Source organism: Papio anubis, chromosome 5, assembly GCF_008728515.1.
Source record: "Papio anubis isolate 15944 chromosome 5, Panubis1.0, whole genome shotgun sequence".
Taxonomy (NCBI): Eukaryota; Metazoa; Chordata; class Mammalia; order Primates; family Cercopithecidae; genus Papio; species Papio anubis.
In genome coordinates this window covers 50094089-50112249 of record NC_044980.1, presented here as the reverse complement: position 1 = coordinate 50112249, position 18161 = coordinate 50094089, and the positions used below count along the sequence as shown (strand labels likewise).

Here is an 18161-nt window from a genome sequence, read left to right as displayed (position 1 = left end):
AAAAAAAAAAAAAAAAGTCAATATAGTAGTAATACTATAGTAAACACATACTTGTTATTCTATGGAATATGGGCCTTACTGTGGAATAGGAGAAATTATTTCTTTCCCAGTTACTAATAAGGGAGACTTCATTGGTTAAGGGAATTTTGTGGGTGGAATTGCTAAGACTAGAAATCTCATTGTTGGTTCAAAGAGAGAAATAAGTTAACCATGTGTTCTCACCTGAATATAGGATGCTTTGTTTTACAAGCTTAAATAATACCTGGACAAAACTCTACGGGTCACAAGTTCTTTGAAGACTTAATAAACTCTGTAGAAACTATACTTCAAAGAGGAACCTTCTTCTTGATTCACTATCCTGCCTTGTCTTCTGAAATTTATTGGTTTTTGACAAGCCTTTGAAGACAGACCACTAAAATACAGTGTTGTTAATATTTGATGAAATGTTCTTGTACATCTGTTACAGATTTTCCAAGTTAAAAATTACTTTTCCATTAGAGGAGCTCCTCATACCTTGTTTTTTTCCCCAGAGGTGTGTGGGTGTGTGTGGGTGTGTGTGTGTGTGTGTGTGTGTAGTTTATAATGTATTTTACTCTTGACTTTGGAAATATATAGTATTTCATTGTATGGATTTGGCATAATCCACTTTTTAACTCTAATTTTTAGACATTTGAACCTTGGATGATATGGAATACTGTCTTTAGTAAGTTCTATGTTAGCTTTCTTTCTTTTTTTTTTTGAGACAGAGTCTTGCTCTGTTGCCCAGACTAGAGTGCAATAGTGCGATCTCAGCTCACTACAATACAACCTCCACTTCCTGGGTTCAAGTGATTCCCCTGCCTCACCCTCCCAAATAGCTGAGATTACAGGCACCTGCCACAATGCCTGGCTAATTTTTGTATTTTTAGTAGAGACGGGATTTCACCATGTTGGTCAGGCTGGTCTTGAACTCCTGACCACAGGTGATCCACCCACCTCAGCCTGCCAAATTGCTGGGATTACAGGCTTGAGCTGCCTCGTCCAGCCAGCTTGCTTTCTTCAAAAATATTCGAATTCCTGAAGTTTCTTTCTTTCTTTTTTCTTTTTTTGAGAAGGAGTTTCCCTCTTGTTGCCCAGGCTGGAGTGCAATGATGCAATCTCAGCTCACTGCAACCTTCGCCTCCCAGATTCAAACACTTCTCCTGCCTCAGCCTCCTGAGTAGCTGGGATTACAGGCTGCCACCTGCCACAATGCCTAGCTAATTTTTGTATTTTTAGTAGAGTAGAGGTTTCACCATGTTGGTCAGGCTGGTCTCGAACTCCTGACCTCAGTTGATCCACCCGCCTCGGCCTACCAAAGTGCTAGGATTACAGGCGTGAGCCACTGCGCCTGGCCTCCTAATTTTCTAAAATTAACGTGTTAAATTGTTAAAGTCTAAAAAGCCCAGAAAAGAAAATAAGTATCATTAGTAATCTTCTCACCATCATCCAAAGATTACCCCTTTTAACATTTTGGTTGCTTATCTTTCCAGTCCTTTTTAATGTCCATATACCCACATTTTTTAAAAAACACATGCTTTAAAAGAAAAAAAAGTTATATTACTGCAAATATACATATATTTTGTAATTTTCAGTCTCTGAAATTTTAATGGGTATATGGTATTTCATTGTATGTATTTGGTATAAGTCACTTTGCCCCCATTTTTGGATATTTAGGTTATTTGCAATTGTTGTGCTATTATGCTGTGTACAACATCCTTGTGGAAACTTTGGCATTGTCCATCTTAGACTCTCTCAGTGTTCTCTGTCCGTTTCAGCCTGCTTTTCTCTCTTTTCCAGTAACTCCTTTAACAACATCAGATCAGGTAGACAGATTATTCTTCAAACAATTTACTGACTCTTAGGCATGAATATGCTGGTTTCTGTGAATTCTGGGATTAAAGAGACACATTTTATTTGCAGAGATAAAGAATTACAATAATAAATTAAGTGTTGTAATAGGTTTATATATGTGTAAGGTCCATGGAGGCTCAGAAAGAGAGCAGGGGTTGTGAGGGCAGTAGGCAGGGGAGAAAGATCAGGGAGTAAGCATTTATTAATCCTCTTAATGTGCCAGGCACTAAGTTAGGCACATGACTAGGTTCTTAGTTTGCAACAGTTCTGGGAGGTATTTGTTCTTACCAGATGAGGAAACTGAGCTCAAGACAGGTAAGTAGTTTGCCCAAGCTCCCACAAATAGTAACTGCGAGAAAGCCAGAAGTAAACCCAGCCAGATATACTTGACTACCCAACTCTGTCCAGTACTCCACCCTGGCACACCAAAGGATTGGTTCTACCAGTAGCTAAATAGAAGCTAGAATGGCAAGTAGGCATTAGGTAGGTGGAGGGGGTGGGGTCATTGCATAGAGCATGTCAAGAGGTTTGAAATAGGTATGAGGAGTAGGTGAGATGAGGCTTAAGCTAATATTTAATTGTTGCATTTTAAAAATTTATGTATAGTAATATTTACTCATTTAGTGTACAGTTCTGTGAATTCAGACAATATGGAATTTAGTCCTGTAACCAGATACGATCAAGATACAGAATTGGTCTGTTACCTCCCCGCGTGCCCTCATTCTTCTCCTTTGTAGTCAACTCCTCCCACCAGCCTTGACTTCTGGCAAACAGCGATGTGTTCTCTATCCTATGTGTCATGTAAATGGAATGTCATATAAATGAAATCATGAAGGCTATATGGTATGTAGCCATTTGAGTCTAGTCTGTTTCACATAGCACAATGCATTTTTGATTATGCCAACTACTGTGATGTAAATGTTACTGTATAGTTTTGCTGTAGGTTTTTGTCCCTTTCTAAATGTGCTTATATCACTTCTAACCCTAGTTCCATGTAAACAGAATGTTTTTTGGCAGAGAAGTTACTAAGTTATAGCTTCAAATACCATGGAAGCCCTAAATAGTTTCCTGATAAGTGGCCAGGAGAAAGTACAATTGAAAAAAATCAGCTGTCTCTCCCATTACCCTTTACCTTAGTTATCTCCTTGCTTTTGGCATGTAAAAAACCACGTGGACAGTTTACTATTGATTGTGACCTTTGCCATCTTAAAAGGAAAGAGAAAGAAAGGGAACAGCTGTATCATGAGGGAGTGGAAGGAATTAATGTTGTTCTTGGCCAGTTGGCACTGTTTTCTTGTGCCTTTCTGGGAAGGGAACAACAGGTGAGGTTTGCTTTTTGTTTTTGTTAGTGTATAAATAAATAGGTTAACTTGTTTTTTATTTGTGCAGAAATCTGAGAGTCCTTAGTGAAGTAACCTGCCCTAATAGCTCGTGATTTTTTTAAAGCTCATTAAATATATACACAAATTTATTTTAAGTGTCTTAATGAACTAAGCTACTCCAAGGTTGAGGATATTGTAGGTAATTACTGATTTAAAACTACAAATGTAAAAACCATCTTGGGTAAGTGTTACTTATATCCTATATCCCAACTGCTTTTTCTCCCTTTTACCCTAATTTTAAGATAAAAAAGATAATGAAATACTTTTTATAATAAAAGCATGTCAGCCACAGAGAGATGGTGACTGTAAGCTAAGTGACCAGAATGTTGGTGCCTCTAAAAGTTGAGGGTGCACTGTTCTTTGCATTCTTGTCTGTTAACACTTTTCATAACATCTCTGTGAATCACAAATTTGAATCACACTGTACAGTATATTTGAGCTATCACTGATCCCTCTCACCTGCTACCAGGCTCTGCCCCTTCCCTACCAATACCTTGCACAGATTCATTGTCCTGAAGCACAGCTTTCTTGCTCAAGAACCAGTGTTGATTTTTCATTTATTGTTGAAACATACACAAATTGTTTACCTGAAATTGAAAACCTTCATGTAGTTTTGCTTTGCCCATTCATATTTATTTCTCTTTGTTACTCATTCCCCTCTACCTTACTTTAGTGAAATCATCCTGTTTTTAGTTGTCTAACAGCAGATTGAGTTCAGTTACCAATTTTTAAATTCAATTCTAATTCCATTTCCCATTGTAATTGTTTTGACTAGTTTTTTTCTACTCTATGAAAAGCTCTAGTTGTTCTCTGCTCTCCTCACTTATCTGACTCTAAAATCTTCTAAATAGTACCCACTTTATTTAGAACATTTTAGGTCAAATAAGTACAGATTGGAATCCTGAGTGCACCACTTAACTATTGAGGCTGACAGCCAGTGTACACCTGGATCTTCCCTTCCCCTACCCATGACTCTTCATTGTCTTGGTCCCTCCTATGGACCTCCCCATGATCCCTCAACTAAAAGTTTGAAGCAGAACCCAGCTCCTTTAGCACCAGCTAGTGTCTGTTCTGAGTGGCCAATGCTGGTACAAGTGTGAGTTATTAAATATTTTTAATTTCACCCTGCTTATTATATGTATGATTTTAATTAAGTTACTTGTCCTCTCTGAGCCACTCCCTGATCTTTAAAACGGGGATAATAATACCTGTTTTGCAGGATGGCTATTCATTCATCAAATATTTGTTGAAGGCCTGCCTTGTTCTAGGCAATGACTTAAGTACTTGGGATATATTGTTGAACAAAACAGAAATGTCTGTGCCTTCTTGGAGCATGTGTTTTAGAATTATGAGGATTAAATGAAAATAAATATTCAATATGGTGCCAGGCACATAGAGGTGCCCACAGTGTCTTATCTCATTTTCTTTTTTTTTTTTTTTTTTGACAGGGGAATGGTGTAAACCCGGGAGGCGGAGCTTGCAGTGAGCTGAGATCTGGCCACTGCACTCCAGCCTGGGTTTACACCATTCTCCTGGCTCAGCCTCCCGAGTAGCTGGGACTACAGGCGCCTGCCACCTCGCCCGGCTAGTTTTTTTGTATTTTTTAGTAGAGATGGGGTTTCACCGTGTTAACCAGGATGGTCCTTATCTCACTTTCTTCCTGTTTGCCATACTATTTCCATCAGGGCCAAAGAGAACGGGTAGGAGGAAGAAATAAACTTCGTATTTGATTTGTATAGCTGTGTAGGGTAGCAGGCCCTGGGTCCTGTTTGGGGAGATCAGGAGAACTGGACATGGCCTTCTGTCAAGAATTATTAGACCAGGCATGGGGGCTCATGCTTGTAATCCTAGCACTTTGGGAGGCTGAGGCAGGAGGATTGCTTGAGGCCGGGAGTTTGAGACCAGCCTAGCCAACATGGCAAAACCCCATCTCTACTAAAAATATAAAAATTAGCCAGGTATGGTGGCTCATGCCTGTAATCCCAGCTCTTCAAGAGGCTGAGGCATGAGAATTGCTTGAACCTGGGAGGTGGAGGTTGCAGTGAGTTGAAATTGTGCCATTGCACTGCATTCCAGCCTGGGCAACAGAGTGAGACTGTCTCAAAAAAAAAAAAAAAAAAAAAAAAGTTATCAGTGATCAGTGTGCAGATAGGTGGATTAAAAAAATCATAAGTGACCTTTTATCTGTACTTTGTTCTTTTACTCCTCAATGAGACTGAGGGCCTGCTGGGCTCACTAAGACCAGGTTAACCCAGAGGGCTCTTGGCCTCATTGACTTAATTGGGTTTGAGTCTCAATTCTGCAACCTACGTGGCTTTGGGCAGGTTTCCTCATTTTCAAAATGATACAATAATAATATTTACCTTTTAAAGTTATTGAAGGATTAGAAAGCTGTAACACGTAGCATGCTGTCATGGCATAAGATGGGGGTTAAGTAAAAAGTAGCTACTATTAACATTTTTGAAAAGTGCTCCTTCATTTTCCCTGCTCCCTTTCATACTCTTCATCCTACTTTCCTGGTAGTTCATTTCTTCTTAGTTGGCTGTTGACTTTCTATTTTCTTCCCAAGATTATGGATCATGCCACTTTTTCCAAGTAATCTTAAAGTCTCATGGCTTCAGCTATTTCCTTTATAACTGATAATTCCAGATATTCATCTTCAGTCTGTATTCTTTTCTGAGTGCCAGATATGAATGTCTAGGTGTGTGCTAGACATGAAACATGTGCCAAACGATCAGGAATGATAATCAGTGTGGAGTCTCTGTACTTGACCTACAGAGGAAACAAACTGTCTTATCTGGCAAACTTTTTAGTTTTGCTTATTGGTAAAATTTTGAATGACTTTCTTTACTCTTGGACATCTAATGATCTTTTGTAAAGAAGGGGAAGAGAACCCTTTCTGTTCAGAAATAACACACAACTTGATTAGTAGGAGAATTTTTCATGTGATTCTGGAAAGAATTTGCAACACCTGTTTCCAAAGAAAGCAAGAAATATATTGCATATTTTTCTTCCCAAAATGTATTTTGTCCAAACTGAATTGGACACAAAGAACATTCCTTAAATTTGGAATAAATAAACTTTCTGAAAACTGCTCAGGTAACAAAGTAGTAAAGAGTCAAAAAATTTTTTATTTACTTCTAACCTTTGACTACTAAAAGGAGAAAATGAAAGGGTTCATGGAAGCAAAATTCACAAAAGTAACTGTGGACTTTCTTGTCAGATCCAAATATACATGTAGAAAAATGTACAAACGTGGTTAAATTTACATATGCCGGAATTTTGGGGGGAATGGAATGTGTTTCTTACATATTAGTTTTATTTATTACCTTTTTGGTAAAAAATCAGCTCCTAGAAGCAACTCCCTCATTGTTTATTTTTCTTATAAATTTTGCTAAGGTTTCAACATTTCTCTTCCCTAGTTTGAAGCAGGATGGCTACTTAACCAGATTCTAGTAGGGTAAGATTTATTGTGTGTATCACATAGAGACCCTGGAAGTTAGATTCCTTTCCTAAGAGAGAGGCTGTATAATGTGGTGAAAAGAACAGAAACTTTTTGTTAAAGTTTTGGTTTCCCTGCTTACCAACTGTGTAATACTGATTATCTGCCTTAGTAGTGCTGTGCACTTGAGTGAGTTACTTAGTGTCTCTGAGTTTGATGAAATTTAGCCCAGAAATACAATTAGTGCCTTATTTTTTATTTTTATTTTTTTAGTAATTTGCTGTATTTGTGTCTTCTTTTATATTCTTAAGCTAAAGTAGGACTGACCATTTCATCAACCTGTTTAAAAAAAGGCATTTGGTTTTGTTGATAGTCTTTTCCTTTATTTTTCATTTCTTTAATTTCTGTTCTATATTGCCCTTAGTTTCTTGAACCTTTAAAAATAAGATTTTTGTTTTGTTTTGTTTTCCTTTTTTTTTTTTTTGAGACAGTCTTGCTCTGTTGCCTATACTGAAGTGCAGTGGCATGATCTCAGTTCACTGCAAGCTCTGCCTCCCGAGTTCAAGCGATTCTCCTGCGTCAGTCTCCCAAGTAGCTGTGGTTACAGGCGTGTACCACCACGCCTGGCTAATTTAAGTAGAGGTGGGGTTTCACCATGTTGACCAGGCTGGTCTCAAACTCCTGACCTCAAGTGATCTGCCTGCCGCAGTCTTCCAAAGTGCTGGGATTACAGGTGTGAGCCACTGTGCCTGACTCCGCCTCCTGGGTTCAAGTGATTCTCCTGCCTCAGCTTCCAGAGTAGCTGGGAGTACAGGCACACGCCATCATGCCTGGCTAATTTTTGTAATTTTAGTAGAGATGGGGCTGTGTTGGCCAGGCTGGTCTTGAACTCCTAACCTCAAGTGATCCGGCCACCTCAGCCTCTCAAAGTGCTGGGATTACAGGCATGAGCCACTGCACCCAGCCAGTTTTATTAATTTCTAATGTAGGAATTTAAGGGTTTACAATTTTCATGTGTGGTATTTTAGCTGCCTCCTTTAAGTTTTGATTTGTAGTATTTTCCTTGTTCACTTTTAACTATTTTGTCATTTACCTTTTAACTTTTCTTGACCTGTGACTCATTGGCTTTTAAGTTTTCAAACATAGATATTTTGGGGAGACCTTCCGTTACAGAATTGTTAAGATTAGAGATAATATATATGCAAATATCAGGCAAATAATAGATACCCAATAAATGTTTTCATTTTTCCTTAAAGAAATAAACTTCTGGCTGGGCGTGGTGGCTCAAGCCTGTAATCCCAGCACTTTGGGAGGCCGAGGCGGGCGGATCACGAGGTCAGGAGATCGAGACCATCCTGGCTAACACGGTGAAACCCCGTCTCTACTAAAAATACAAGAAAATTAGCCGGGCGTGGTGGCAGGCATCTGTAGTCCCAGCTACTCGGGAAGCTGAGGCAGGAGAATGGCGTGAACCCAGGGGGCGGAGCTTGCAGTGAGCCGAGATGGCGCCAGTGCACTCCAGCCTGGGGCACAGAGCAAGACTCCGTCTCAAAAAAAAAAAAAAGAAATAAATTTCTGCTATTTGTTTGTTTTCTTTTTTTGTGTGTAGTGTAGAGATGGGAGTCTCCCTATGTTGTTCAGGCTGGTCTCGAACTCCTGGCCTCAAGTGATCCTCCTGCCTTGACCTTCCAAAGTGTTGGGATTACAGGGCTTGAGCCACTGCTACTGGCCTAACGTCTGCTTTTGAAATGAGACTGGGAAATATACAATTGCCAGTAAGTGTAAATAATACTAAAAATGACTTTAGTTCTGCATTATAGCCAATTGAGTAGATGAAGTATAGAGAATACAGGGGGATGATAAGAAGAGGGTAAAATTGGGAGGAGGGAAGGGAGAGAAGGAAATTTAGCCCTCTAAATTCTTTCTCTAGAATTTAGAGAGGATGGCTCATGCCTGTAATTCTAGCGCTTTGGGAGGCTAAGATGGATGCATCACTTGAGACCAGGAGTTTGAGACCAGCCTGGGCAACATGGCAAAATCCTGTCTCTACATAAAGTACAAAAATTAGCCGGCCATGGTGATGTGCACCTATAGTTCAAGCTATTCAGAAGGCTGTGGTGGGAGGACTGGATTACCTGAGCTTCAGAGGTTGAGGCTGTGGTGAGCTGTGTTGGTATCACTGCACTCAAGCCTGGGTGACAGAGTGAGACACTCTCAAAAAAAAAAAAAAAAAAAAAGGGGGGGGGGAAATGTGGAAATATCAAGTTAATTCTAGTCTTCTTTGAAGTCATATTCTGCTGAACAGTTTAGTCTGTGGCCTTCAACATACTAGTTATTTTAAATTATATTTCTTACACTTTAGTAAAAGAAATGTGCTTAGATGACCTTTAGGGTGTGTGTGTGTGTGTTTGTGTGTATGTGTATGCAGGTGCATGTTGCCCTGCATGGCAAAAAAAAATTTGTTTTTGGGGAAAGGGTCCATAGTTTCATTAAAATCTTTCTTTTTTTTTCTTTTTGAGACAGAGTCTTGCTATGTCTCCCAGGCTGGAGTGGAGTGGCACAGTCTTGGCTCACTGCAGCCTCCATCTCCTGTGTTCAAGCGATTCTCCTCCTGCCTCAGCATCCTGAGTAGCTGGGACAACAGGCGTGCACCACTATGCCCGGCTAATTTTTTTTTTTTTTTTTTTTTGATACACAGTCACTCTGTCACCCAGGCTGGAGTGCAGCAGGGCAATGTTGGCTCACTGCAACCTCTGCCTCCTGGGTTCAAACAGTTCTCTGCCTCAGCCTACCGAGTCGCTGAGATTACAGGCATCCGCCACCAGCTCGGCTAATTCTCATATTTTTAGTAGAGATGGGGTTTCATCATCTTGGCCAGGCTGGTCTTAAACCCTTGACCTTGTGATCTACCCACCTTGGCCTCCCAAAAGTGCTGGGATTATAGGTGTGAACCACCATGCCTGGCCTAATTTTTGTATTTTTAATACAAAATTGCCTGACCTCAGGCAATCCGCCCGCCTCTCAAAGTGCTGAGATTACAGGTGTGAAACACCGCACCCGTTCCACTCTGCCTCGTGGGTTCAAGTGATTCTCCTGCCTCAGCCTCCTGAGTAGCTGGGACTACAGGTGCACGCCACCATGCCTGGCTAAGTTTTGTGTTTTTAGTAGAGACGGAGTTTCACCATGTTGGCCAGGATAATCTCAATCTCTTGACCTCGTGATCTGCCCACCTCGGCCTCCCTAAGTGCTGGGATTACAGGTGTGAACCACTACACCCAGCCTGGACATTTCTTTTATCACAGAAAATTTTATTGGCTAGCACTGCCCTAAATAAAATTATATATTTTCTTTCCTTTTTCTCCCATCAGACTAAAGCTACTTTATATTAATATGTAATTAACTTTGGTATTTCAAAGTAAAAAACTTGAAAGGCTTACTAGAGTAATATTCTTTTGTTTTTTACATAATTAAAAAGACATTGTCACTCTTTTATAATGATCTGCCTGAGTGCCGTTATTTTATAAGATTTTTCAAGAAGTGGTGACTAAATCAAAGCACTGTTATGGCTTGTATTCTACTGAACTCTCGAGTCTCAAGGTTATTTCTCCTCTCTCTGTAAGCATGTCTGGAAGGGCCCAAAATGTTATAATAAAATTTCCAATTTAAAAAGTTAGCAACGGGGCACGGTGGCTCACGCCTGTAATCCCAGCACTTTGGGAGGCTGAGGTGGGTGGACCACCTGAGGTCAGGAGTTCCAGACCAGCCTGGCCAATATGGAGAAACTCTGTCTCTACTAAAAATACAAAATTGGCCGGGCGCGGTGGCTCAAGCCTGTAATCCCAGCACTTTGGGAGGCCGAGACGGGTGGATCACGAGGTCAGGAGATCGAGACCATCCTGGCGAACACGGTGAAACCCCGTCTCTACTAAAAAATACAAAAAACTAGCCGGGCGAGGTGGCGGGCGCCTGTGGTCCCAGCTACTCGGGAGGCTGAGGCAGGAGAATGGCGTAAGCCTGGGAGGCGGAGCTTGCAGTGAGCCGAGATCCCGCCCCTGCCCTCAGCCGGGGGGACAGAGGGAGGCCCCGTCTCCAAAAAAAAAAAAAAAAAAAAAAAGAAAATTAGCCAGGTGTGGTATAGTGCATGCTTGTAATCCCAGCTCCTCAGGACGCTGAGGCAGGAGAATTGCTTGAACTCAGGAGGTGGAGGTTGCAGTGAGCCAAGATCATGCCATTGCACTCCAGCCTAAGCAACAAAAGCAAAACTCTGTCCCCCCCTGCCCCCCCAAAAAAGAAAAAGTTATCTTTGTTTCATACATTTTTAAGGACATCGTCATAGATCTCTAAAGTTGCAAGAGATGGAAAATCCCCAAAAGTAATTATTTTGCTGTAGGGCTGCTTCTTTGAGAACTTATCAATTAGGCATAAAGGCTGAAGGTTAGTTTTTACTGCTTTGTGTTTTTTCGTTCGTTTGTTTGGTTTTTTTGAGATGAAGTCTTGCTCTTGTTGTCCAGGCTGGAGTGCAGTGGCGTGATCTCAGCTCACTGCAACCTCCGCCTCCTGGGTTCAAGCGATGCTCCTGTCTCAGCCTCCTGAGTAGCTGGGATTATAGGCGCCTGCCTCTGTGCCCAGCTAATTTTTGTATTTTTAGTAGAGATGGGGTTTTGCCATGTTGGCCAGGCTGGTCTCAAACTCCTGACCTTGTGATCCGCCCGCCTTGGCCTCCCAACGTGCTGGGATTACAGGGGTGAGCCACCATGCCCGGCTGGCCTGCTTTGTGTTTTAACAGAGTAAGAAAGTAGACTTTTCCTTTGCTCTAGTTTCAATCTTACTATAGGTAGGACTTTTTCAGATAAATTGTGTGATTAATTTCAGGAAAAGGATAGTATGGATGATTTCACGTAAGTTATAGGCATAATTTCAGGAAACAAAAAATGTTTTTATTGTGATAAACATCCCAAACACTTCCTAAACATCTTTAGAATCTACCTCTTTTTCCTGTTCACCTTGTTATTTCTTTGTTTCAGGCCCTTAACATCTCTCATATACACTAGTATTTCTTGCCTCTGACCTTGCCCTCACTTCTGTCTTCACAGTGTTTTTTTCTTTACACAGCTCTTTTCACAGCCCCCTCAATTAGAATACAGATTGGATTGTGTGTCTTCCTGTTACCCATAGAATAAAAATTCAAATGTAATGATTTTGGCCTTTTGTTTTATTATAAAGTATTCAAACATGGAAGTATATACAGTAGAAAATATGTTTTCTGCCTGATTTGATTTGTATTAGTACCATCTCTGGTATGTAACCCCCCTGTTAAATTTGACTGACTTAAAAAAAAATACCATCTCTGAAGGTAACTACTTATAAGTTAGTTATATGTTTTTCCAGACTTCCCAATGTTTATATATAAACATAAATAATTTTAGGCTGGGGGTGGTGGCTCACGCCTGTAATCCCAGCACTTTGGGAGGCCGACGTGGGTGGATCATGAGGTCAGGAGATCAAGGCCATCCTGGCTAACACAGTGAAACCCTGTCTGTACTAAAAATACAAAGAATTAGCCGGGCTTAGTGGCGGGCACTTGTAGTCCCAGCTACTCGGGAGGCTGAGGCAGGAGAAAGGCATGAACCTGGGAGGTGGAGCTTGCAGTGAGCCGAGATTGCACCACTGCACTCCAGCCTGGGTGACAGAGCGAGACTCCATCTCAAAAAAAAAAAAGAAATAAAAAATAAAAAAATAATTTTAGAGAAATCAAATTATACCATATATAATGTTTTTACTTATTTTGCCTGGTTTTATGATCTATACTCATTGATTTTTTTTGTTTTTAATTTTTTAATTTTTCCATATTTTATGGTAGGATATCTGAAATATAAATATATTCTTACATCTCTTATATCTGAGATATAAATATATATGTGATATATAAATATATTCTACTAGATTTTATGGTAGGATATCTGAAATATAAATACTCTTACGATAGGATATCTGATATATAAATATATTCCCAGATTTTATGTTAGGATATCTGAAATATAAATATAAATATATTCCTATAAGAATATGTTTGTATTTCAGGTATATATGCAAGTACCTTAGCATGGTGGTGACTTATAATAGGTGCTCAGTCAATGTTTGTTTCCATTCTTCTTGGACATATATGAGAAAGGCCATGTAAGATTATTAACTTATTTATTTATTATTTATTTATTTATTTATTTATTTTGAGTAGTGAAACTCTACTCATAGTCTGAGGACTCATGGAGTTGTTCACATCCATGAACAACCATGTTATGAATCTTTTAGTTATAAAGCAAACCTTTCTCTTGAGCATGTTTGTGTTTTCTCATTTAGGTTTATAAATTGCTCTGAGACTAGCAGGATTACTGTTTAAGTAAGAGTCTTGTGAGGTAGGCTGCCCGATTATTTTAGGTGCTTCCAGTAAGAGCAAATATTTTTTACTGGTGAATAAGAGACCACATTATAATTTGTCTTTTTTACTGAGGGTGCATAGTATATTGTATACTGTAAACTTGTATAGTATGTGAAAACTTTTTAAATAGGAATCTTCGAACAAAGTCACAGATGTCTAACTGGTTTACTAACTCTGAGGATGCGGAGGATGGATATGGACATAGGAAGTTCGACATGTGTATCATGGAGTGGGATATGTAGGTATGTAATCTGTGATACAATTTCAGATCTGAGAGTTTCTAGTGGTTCTAGAGAAGAGAATAGGATGGATCTGGAGCTGTTGTTAATTATTTGTAAAGTCCTACTTTGAAGTCTGATTGCTTTTTACTCTTCAGCGTCTCCTTTGGAAATCTTATTCTTCTACTTTCCTGCAGGGAATTTGTGGACCCCTGTTCTGAGTGGATCAGTAAAGAGGATGCCACTGGGGCCTCAACTTCTTTTCTCTTTGAGGAAAGAGTGAGGGGTGCTGCTGAGAGAAGTGCTTCTACAGTAGCCATATTTGAAGCTTTGCTTGGAGGTAGTGCTGGAGTGTACACAAATTGCCTTCAAGATTCCAGTAGTTTGTGATTTACAGATTTGTTTGAGCAGTTAACATGGGTATATTCAGTTTGTTTATCTTTGTTAGCAGTTTGTGTTCCCAATGGAAAACAGCTTAAGAAAGAGTTGCTAGAGTATAGAATTGTAAGTGCTTCCCTAGCGTGTTCTTGGACTTCAGATTGTTCACCTTTTTTCTGAAGTCCAAGTTCTTGGACTTCAGATTGTCTCTTCTTGGTTTGTTTGAATTTGAGCCCTTCGGTGTGACAAATCACATGCAGCTTTTCAGGATCTGACTTTATGGTTACGTAAGATTATTGTTTATATGTTTCAGAAGCTTTACTCACGTCTTCATTCATTCCATAAATATTCCTTGAAATGCTTACTCTAAGCAAGATTATGCAGGGCATGTTATTGGGTGGTAATTAGGGAAAGGGAAAAATGGAAATTATATTTTGCAGATACAACAAAGGCTGAAGAGGGGTGTGTGTGTGTGTGTGTGTGTGTTTTAGATACACACACATCAATATGCACACAGAGACACGATCCACAATTCTGTAGGAATAACTTCCTAAACATCTTTAGAATCTACCTCTTTTTCCTGTTCCCCTTGTTATTTCTTTGTGTCAGGCCCTTAACATCTCTCATATACACTAGTATTTCTTGCCTCTGGCCTTGCCCTCTCTTCTGTCTTCACACTGTTTTTTTCCTTTACACAACTCTTTTCACAGCCCCTCTATTAGGGCACATATTGGAATTGTGTCTCCTTGTTACCCACAGAATAAAACCCAATATTCTTAATATGTAGTCTTAATATAGACTTTGTAAATAACCGCTTTATTAATCTCTCTTGAGTTACTCACTTTTAGGTTTCAGCTCCCTACTGAGGCCCCAACTGGTTTTACCTTCTCTTCCCTCCTGGTTCTGCTTATCTTCCATTGCCCCTGTGGACCTGCTTTCTGTCATCACCTTCCCTGCCCTCAGTCTCAAGAGCCTGAGACTGGCTTCTAGATGGGTTTGGACAATGGATAGCACTGGCAGGAGGAGAGTAGAGTTGCTGTGTTTATTTGCCTGGCTTCCTCCTACAAGATCGTGTCATGTTGGCTCTCCCAGAGGCCATGGCTCATATCATAGGGCCCTCTTTGTCCTTTCAAGTCTGTAGATGATAGCAGCTTCAGGAGACTGCACTGTCTTTTGACTGTGCCCACATTTTTTCACACCTCGTACATAGTCCCTTTCTTAAACTCTCCTTAAATTACCCAGTTTGAGGGTGCTATCTGTTTCCTGCTGGGATCCTGATGGCTGTGTTGCCCAAACCTAAATGTCAGTCATGCTTGCAGTTACAGCTATGCTATTTTCCGGTAGTACTGATTTCCCTCTTTCATTAAAAGTTCTGTGGTGGGTGGGTATGCTGGTTCATATGTGTAATCCCAGCACTTTGGGAGGCCGAGGCAGGAGGATTGCTTGAGTCCAGGAGTTTGAGACCAGCCTGGGAAACATAGTGAGACTCTGTCCCTACAAAAAAAAAAAAAAAAATTAGCCAGGAATTGGGAGGCTGAGGTGAGAGGATTGCTTGAGCCCAAGAGTTCAAAGTTACAGTGAACTATGATCATGCCAGTGGACCCCACCCTAGGTGACAGAGTAAGACCCAGTCTCTTAAAAAAAAAATTATTTGAGGTCTTTTTCATTTTTCCCCTCTTTTAGTCTTTTTTCCTTTCTTCTTTCCTGGCATTGCAGCTACCGTATTATGGCAATGGAAATGTTCGAATGAATAACTAGGGGATGGACATCTGAGTTTCCCTGTTGTGTAGCATAATATTCATTTAAATGTCTGAAATGAGATCTTTAGAGAAACTTGGGGAAGGGAGTGGGTACAGGAGTCAGTATAGTCACTTTAATAACTTGATTTTTATTTCATGCTTTTCAAAATAAATTTAGTACTTCTTTACCTTCTATATATTAGGGATTAACATTGATGTACTTTAGTCTTTCTCTTTGTAAAATACATTTTAGATTTATTCCATTGGAATATTTTGTAACAGCACATATTTGAGGAAGTATATATGATATATATTTAATAAAATGGAAGAGATTTCAACTATCACTGAACTAAGGAGAATATGGGAACATCTGTTTGCATCTATCCAGGTATTCATGTGTCTGTTTTCCTTGACGTATCATAGAAATAGTGCACTAAGAGCAGGCATACATGCCTAACAGTTGTGTTTAGCAAGATCAAAATATGTATGTGGTACTGTCACCCATGGTCCTGATAAGAAACAGATGGCATACTCAAGCTGGATAATTTGAAGAGGATTAAATGAAGCAAGTATTCACAAATAGGTGGGCAGAGTTTAGAAAATCAACAAGAGATATTGTAGTATCCTGGGCTAGCAACAGAGAGGATGGGAATATTGCCCCTTAGATCTGAAGCACAAAGAGAAGAGTGCTACCCCAAAAAGAGAGCTGTGTGGAGAAGGCTGCCTGATAGCAGCTGTAGTCCCAGGTAGAGGATGAGCCACCATGCCCGGCGGTTATTACAGAATTTAAAAGTGACTCCTCTTAAGGAAATTTTAATTAAGAGAAAAATATCCTAGAACTATGATTAGGGTCAAAACAGTATCTATGTTCTTTAGATATTAAGGAGAAAGTGTATCTGTCCTAAGAAAGTGTTTATAAGGAGAAGAATCTTCCTAGAACACTAACTTTAACACAGAACTCTCAGCACTACTCTAAAAAATTAACATTAAAAATAATCTCGGTCGGGTATGGTGGCTCATGTCTGTAATCCCAGCAGTTTGGGAGGCCGAGACAGGTAGATCACTTGAGGGCAGGAGTTCAAGATGAGCCTGGTCAACACGGTGAAAACCCATCTTTACTGAAACTACAAAAATTAGCCGGGCTTGGTTGCATGTGCCTGTGGTCCCAGCTAATCAGGAGGCTGAAGTTGGAGAATCAGTTGAAACTGGGAGGCGGAGGTTGCAGTGAGCCAAGGTCGCACCTCTGCACTATCCAGCCTGGGCCACAGAGCAAGACTCTGTCTCAAAACAAAAACAAAAACAAAACAAAACAAAAAAAAACCATCTCAGTAGCAGATAAAGACTATTCCATTGTTTTTTGGAATAGAGGTATCTGTTTACTCTCGAGGGATGGACATGCCTCTCTGTATGTGTGTAATACATATGAACAGTAGGGGACATAATTTTGACATATTTAACTTGAAGAAAGGGATGCTTAGACAATAACAACCCAATATTGAACAACGCTCCACACTAAGTTTCTTTATGAAGATACCATTGTTGTATTAGTGGAGATGATATAATACAGTCTCAGTAAAGACCTCAGTCTTCACTCAGTTCTCATGCTCCTTGATGTCTTAGCATTTGACATATTAGATTTACCATGTACTAGATACTCTGAGCTTTGGTTTTTGTATCACAGCATTGTCCTACTTCTCTATTGTTCATTCATTCTTTTGTTTAAAGAATGGCCAGATATGCTGCTGAACAAGACAGACACAGCCCTTGCCCCTTGGAGCCTGTTAGCATCCTTTCTTTCTCTCCACCTATAGCCTCTTTTCATGTTTTCTCTGTGGATATTCATCCTTAGCTGATTGCTTTGTCTCTTTCAGTCTTGATTTGCCTTCTGTAAGAACTGTTTTATTCTTCTAGTTTAAGTTGCAACTTATAATGCCAACAACTTATACATCTTTCTCTACTTCTGATCTTTACCCTGAATTTTATTCACTTAGCCATTTAATACAATTTTTTTTGGTTTTTGAGACAGAGTTTTGCTCTTGTTGCCCAGGCTGGAGTGCAATGACGCCATCTTGGCTCACCACAACCTCCGCCTCCCGGGTTCAAGCGATTCTCCTGCCTCAGCCTCCCGAGTAGCTGGGATTTTGGGCGCCTGCCACCACGCCTGGCTAATTTTTTTATTTTTTATGTTTTTTAGTAGAGACGGGGTTTTGCCATATTGGCCAAGCTAGTCTTGAACTCCTGACCTTGTGATCCACCCACCTTTGCCTCCCAAAGTGCTGGGATTACAGGTGTGAGCCACCGCGCCTGGCCAATAAATTTTTGTTCAGATCTGTGTGCCTGATACAAAGGTTACAAAAATCATAAAGATAGCCTTTGACCTCTGAGTTGCTGACACACACATAAAAAGTTAAAGTACAGTGTGTTAGACATATGTACATGGTGCCATGGGACAGATAAGAAGGGAGTACCTGGCTTGGACTTCAAGGAGAAATGAGAGAGCAACTATCCCCAGTAGAAGGCTGAGCATTTCAAATCCCTATGAAACCTAAGGTTTTGAAAACAGTATGTTTCGGCAACAGCAAGTGGTTCTTTGTGATTGGAGCCTTAAGGGGACAGTGGAGGATGAGGCTGAGCATTTAGGGAGGCATCAGATGGCCCCAAAGGCAGTATTCTCAATACTAAACTAACATTCTT

At 40.1% G+C, this 18161-nt stretch overlaps 1 protein-coding gene across 1 annotated transcript in view; it reads left to right on the top strand.

Annotated features, from left to right (window-relative positions):
• The first annotated feature begins 15366 nt into the window (after nt 1-15366).
• Nucleotides 15367-18161, top strand: part of LOC116274895 (phospholipid phosphatase 1-like) — a 30328-nt gene continuing 27533 nt past the window's right edge. Inside the window, exon 1 of the mRNA XM_031666158.1 lies at nt 15367-15855. Within this exon, the coding sequence (XP_031522018.1) occupies nt 15828-15855 (28 nt within the window). The 5' untranslated portion in view covers nt 15367-15827. The remainder of the gene's footprint in view (nt 15856-18161) is intronic.